The sequence below is a fragment of the Arachis ipaensis genome, chromosome B4 (genome assembly GCF_059453495.1).
Source record: "Arachis ipaensis isolate K30076 ecotype BB chromosome B4, ASM5945349v1, whole genome shotgun sequence".
NCBI classification, from domain to species: Eukaryota; Viridiplantae; Streptophyta; class Magnoliopsida; order Fabales; family Fabaceae; genus Arachis; species Arachis ipaensis.
In genome coordinates, this window is record NC_142439.1 from 127,091,817 (window position 1) to 127,097,559 (window position 5,743).

The window sequence follows — 5,743 nt, forward strand, 5'->3', positions numbered from 1 at the left end:
AAGAATGCTCAAAGCTAAATATTTCAGATATACAGATTTCCTACATGAAGAGATAGGAAGCGTACCGTCGTGGGGCTGGAGAAGTGTTCTTGAAGGGCGCAAGGTGATCGAGAAAGGCTTGTTATGGAAAATAGGCTCTGGCACTAATGTTCGCATCTTCCATGACCCCTGGCTCCCACCACCAGTGCCCCTTAATGTCTCTCAAAATGCACTCACAATCCCGCCAAATCTGCAAGTATATTACGTTAGTGCGTTACTAAATCCTGATAGAAGTTGGAATAGAAATCTGATTGAGTCGATTTTTTCAGTTGATATATGCAATAAAATTTTTTCAATCAAACCAACAGAGGAGGAGGATGAAGTTAATTGGTGCTGGACAAAATCTGGTATATATGAAGTTGGGTCAGGATACAAAATTGCTTATGGATTCTTTCATTCTCCTACTTCATTGAGGCCCCAGAACATACACAACAGAGTCTGGAATAGCATTTGGGAGTTGAAATTACCATATAAAATTAAGATTTTTTTATGGAAAAGTCTTCATGAAAAGCTTCCGGTGCCGCCGATTCGCATCCACTCCTGCTACTTGTCCAAGATGCATGTTGAAAGCTGAATCAATTCCTCGTGCTTTGTTCCAATACCCCCTGTCTTCAATAATATAGAGTCTAAGCTTAATAACCCCTGACCTATGGATGAGAGAAGAAGAGACCTTTTTTAATTGGTGGCAACGAGTCTTATCCTGGGCAGCGGCTCAATTCGACGGTAGACAAAAGACCCTCCTCATAGCGGCGCTGTGTTGGAGCACTTGGAAAGCGAGGAATCGGTGTGTTTTTGAGAAGGTAATAAGCCCGGCACCAGAGATAGTGAAAGAAGCCAGCAATTTAGTGTGTGAACTCGTGAGCCATATCTGATAGATGCTGCTAATTTTCTTTACTCTTACTTTACTCTTCTTTAAGCTCTTAGTCTTTCCGTCACAGTTGGTGATAAATGGGAATACCCAATTCTTTGGTACTTCCTTATGGAAACACTTTTATTTTATATTAATAAAATAATATTTATCTTTGAAAAAAAAATTACTAACTAAAACATACAAACAAGTAAATATATTACCAAACATATATATATTTATTTATTTTTAATTATTATTGTGCGGATCTGCGAATCCGCAGATCGGATATGCGAATGTAAAGCAGATATCCGCAATCTGATCCGTAAAAGTGCAGATCGGATTCTATCCGATCCCATCAATGTACAGATCGAATTGTATCCGCAATTTTCGAATCGAATGCGAATATATACCATAAATCTGAGAATATGAATATGATCCGATCCATGAATATGCCTAACCATCACTGTTTCTAATGATCAGAGTGTATCGTACACTTTTTCTTTTATTGTTCATATCTAAAATACAATGTACCTGGGATGCTCGTGTAACGTGATTTATCCTACTGTATGGATATTTTACATATTTTTGTAATTATTAAATTATTAAATTAAAAAATTAAATTAATAACTAAAAAAATGATAAAAAATAATTGTTCTGGAATTTTTTCTAATTACAATATTCAAAAAAAAAATCTTTCAAGCCATAGTTTATTTAAACAAAAAGCCTTTCTACTCTCGTTTTTTGGGACAACAAAAAAAAGATAGAAAGAGAGAAGAGAGAAGAGAGAAGAGAGATAAAGAGAGAGAGAGAAAGAGAGAGGCATGCAGTGGTGGCTGTTATGGGGGAAGTGTTTTATTGGATCTTCACGTTTCTTCTAATTTTGGCCCTTCTCGGTCTTCTCGGTTATCAGGTACCTTACGCTACTCACTTTCTTTCTCTATTTTCCATTCAATTTTCCCAACTTTCTCTTAGGTTTTTCAAAATATTCCATTCCATTCATTCGTCATGTTCATACCCTCTCTTGAGATTACTGGATCACTTTTTACGTGCTGCCATGCTTAACCGTGTGACAGCATTACTATTTTTGATTGTGGTTGAATCGAATGTGGCAATTTCAGTTTCTTCATTTTAATTCTAGTTGTTAGAGTTGCGTGCTTCCTATTAGGAACAACAATAGATAAAAATTTTAAAAATTCAAATTTTTGGACGGATAAAATTATTTATTGAGCATACAAGGCCTCAATTCCAAAAGGATTAACTTAAGTCTTCTAGTTCATTAGAATTTAGATGTTGAATTTTGTGTTGATATTTTTTTTTCTTTCTTTTTTTTTTAAAGAATATTTAAGTGTAAATGATGACTTAAAAAAAAATCACACTGAAAGAACGTTTCTGAATTTGGTTGTGAGTACTAAGTACTAACTGTGTTATTATTATATATTGTATATGGTTATTGAACAATTATTATATGGTTGAATGCATCATTGATCTGCATATCACAGCTTTTATGCTTCATTTACCTTTTTTGCTTTTGGTTTTCTTCTTTTATTTCAGCTAATCGTTAGCATACCTCTGAGAGAAAATGATCACTTAGAAAACTTCTTGTCTCTATGTGAAGATTAATGGCTTAGTTTTTCATTTTAAATGGAGCTTCCTTGAATTCCACTGCTATATATGAACTCTTACCTCAAATATTATGTGTCATCTACAAGTGCGAGATAGCAAATTTTGCTGCTAGAGTTTGACAAATAATTTGACTCTGCTCTAATCATTCATTGTAGCTAATAATGTTGGTAGACCTGGAGTTTGACTATATCAACCCATATGATTCGACGTCTCGGATTAACCAGGTTATCTTGCCTGAATTCATCATCCAAGGGATCTTCTGCGTCACCAATCTATTAGCAGGACACTGGATTATATTCTTGATAGGACTCCCTTGCATGTATTACAATGCGAGATTGTAAGTTTGTCTTTCTTACCTCCTCGGCAAGACTTGTTTAATTTTCGCAAGTAAACTTAAACTACTTGAACTTGGTATATCTATACAAGGCTGAATAAAACCAAAGAAGCATATCTTATTCCCTGTATTCGATTATTTATAAGCTTGGTAAAAATAGCCTTTTTATTTTGACATGAAACTTCAAACGGAGCAGTGTAGAAAGACATCACTTATATTGTAATTGAATCAATACAACACTCTTTTATTTAATTGAGAATATGATACATATAAATATATGAATGTTGTTTCATTATGCTTCTCAATTTCTCATTATCCTTATTGTGAGCATTGTTTTTTTTTCTTTTTTTTTTGGGGGGGTGGGAGAGAGGGAGAGGGAGGGAGGGAGACTGAGAGAGAGTTAGTTTACTCCCTTGAACTATACATCATGTGCATATGACTATGACCTATTGTTCACAAGGGTAAAGTGTCTTTTTACCTTAGTTAATGGTTGGGTGGTTAATTGATTAAAGCAAAACTCAATAGAATTGAAGAAATATGAGGATGAAATTGTGTGGTGTGAAAACATTGTTTTAAGGATTATCTAGACTCTAGGACTTCTACTTGAGGGGTGATTTGATGACTTGAAACGTTGTGATTAAGCCACAGTTTAGCTTAGGTTTTTGGAAATGGAAATTCAACCGTTCCTCCATGAACTTTTTCCCTTCTTTCTGCATAACTAACACAGTCTATATTGCCATAAAAAGAATATTAAGCTTGTAATTGACTTCGACTGGCAATGTTAAATTCACAGTTTCGAACATCTTGGCCTAAAAGATGGGTATTTGCAGTGCTGCAGATTTCTAATTCCTTTATGAGATTATCTAATCTAAAACACAGTATCTATTTCAGTGAGATATATGCATAAGCTATTACCTGTCCACATTCTTTCCATTACATTATATTGTTAATTATGACCTGAAAGTTAATATCTCAGGTACATTAAAAAAGAGCATTTAGCTGATGTTACTGAAATCTACAATAAACTGAATTGGGAAAAAAAGATGCGGTTATTTAAAGTCGGACATTCCGTCTTGCTATTTGTCCTTTCTGTGCTAAGGTATCGTGACTGGAATCTCTCTCGCTCTCTCCATTTTGAGAATTATGTTGTGTACTATTTCGAAGATAAAGTTTTGTTGACAGCTCCCTGATCTTTATGTGTTTTCAGCTTGGTATGGAGCCTTTCTGAGGAATAGCATGAACTGAAGTAGTTTATCTCCATGCCTGCTGCTGTAAGTTTTCGATACTTCGTGTTTGAAAGTCATGTTATTCTCTCTACAAAGAGTCATGCACTTCCCTTCATCCATGGAGCCGACTTACTCCCGTTCACCATTAAATGGGGTGTGGAAGAAGGAAGTAAATCAGCTCAATACACGAGGAAGAACGAGTACAATAAATATTTATCTTCTACATATCACCTAATTAAACACTAGGGATTGTAAACAATTTTCAGGATGAAAACATTCTATGCTTTTGTGAGCGCAATCCATCTTTTGAGCTGAATTCCATGGACATGCATACAACAATGCTAGTAGCAACAACACCACCAGTTGCAAACTATAACAATAGTTTCTGTTTGGTTCAGAGGAATTTTTGTTCAAGGTTGCTAGCAAATGATTTGTCAAATATTTTATTGGTTGCGGTCTCTCATAATCAATATTTAAATTTCTATGTTTTATAGATGCACGAAAAAAGTTTGACAACTAGTGAGTAGTGAGGGTACACTACAGGATCAAAATATGTGAATGCTGCCTATGCCACTATCCAAAAATGTAAATTGGGAGTAATGTCAAGGCCTTAAAGGCTTATAAATTATTAATCTCGATTTGTTTTTGTTTCTATGAAGCTTTCTAAACTAACTTTTTCAAGAAGTTTATTGTTTATGCTAACTTTTTTATTTTTTTATTAATTGAAGTGCTTCGTGTGGTTTGAATTTTTATTTTTTGTTTTCATTTTTAGAATTTCTTGTTTAAGGATTTTATAAAAAAAAAAAAATACATGTCTGTTTTTATTTTTAGTTTTTTTAACAAAATTTTGAAAAAAAAATTACAAACCAAACGGACCCTTGAGGAATCAGATTAGAATTTGTTTAATTTGTTCAGTCAAAAAAGGTTTGAATGAAGAAAGTGTGTCCTAGCGTCCAAAAAAAAAAGAAAGTGTGTCGTCTCTCAACACAAGGGTTCACATAATTACATGTAGAAGTAAAAAAAAAAAAATTACCAGTTAATTTTAAATAATGTGATTAAATTTATATGATCCTGTTAAGTAAAGTGATAAATGAAGTGAAGAATAGAAAAAGGGCATTCGACCCTTCTCAGTCAACCTTTGTCCACCACTCCCAAATATTTGCAGGCAACAACCAGGACAAGATTAATTATTACTTAGATACTAGGTAGCATAAACAGTACTTGTAGCATTCAAAGCTCCTTGTTCTTTAGTTCAATTTTCTAGTCAAATTGTACTGTCTGATGTGGCTCTTAAATGCAAGGCTACAGTAGGCAACATCTCTTACAATAATATTGTCAAGTTTGAGCTTTATACACGTTCTCACATTCGAGAAGGGAAATGGGTGAGTTGTAAAAGTAAGTAAAAGACGTGAATTTCAACGTTATCTTGCAAAAGCTTATTTCAAAGTCATAAAAGAGGACCTCATTGAATTTTAAGGGACAATGGTAAGAACAATCATGGTTTTTCCTCTCCTAGTTATTAATTGTTGCTTAATTTGTAGTTGTCAAATTAGCATTTTCCTATAAGTTGGTAGGAGTCAAATCTAAGAAAGGAAATATGTGAGATGGTAGGTAGGTATAGATAACTTTTTTCTTTTATCATCAAAGCTGGATGCAAAAAGTAGGATCCTA

General features: G+C 34.0%; 1 protein-coding gene across 1 annotated transcript; it reads left to right on the forward strand.

Moving 5' to 3' along the window:
• The first annotated feature begins 1,609 nt into the window (after positions 1-1,609).
• On the forward strand, positions 1,610-4,726 carry LOC107639765 (protein cornichon homolog 4). The gene is made up of 4 exons (XM_016343363.3): positions 1,610-1,799; positions 2,668-2,849; positions 3,823-3,945; positions 4,054-4,726. Exons 1-4 carry the CDS (start codon positions 1,728-1,730, stop codon positions 4,079-4,081), a joined length of 405 nt encoding a protein of 134 aa, XP_016198849.1. The 5' UTR covers positions 1,610-1,727; the 3' UTR covers positions 4,082-4,726.
• Positions 4,727-5,743: the final 1,017 nt, after the last annotated feature.

Coding starts and splice junctions, on each gene's coding strand:
- LOC107639765 (XM_016343363.3), top strand. CDS start 1,728: ATGGGGGAAGTGTTTTATTGGATCTTCACGTTTCTTCTAATTTTGGCC. Junction 2,850..3,822: donor ATGTATTACAATGCGAGATT/GTAAGTTTGTCT, acceptor TTAATATCTCAG/GTACATTAAAAAAGAGCATT. Junction 3,946..4,053: donor TTTGTCCTTTCTGTGCTAAG/GTATCGTGACTG, acceptor ATGTGTTTTCAG/CTTGGTATGGAGCCTTTCTG.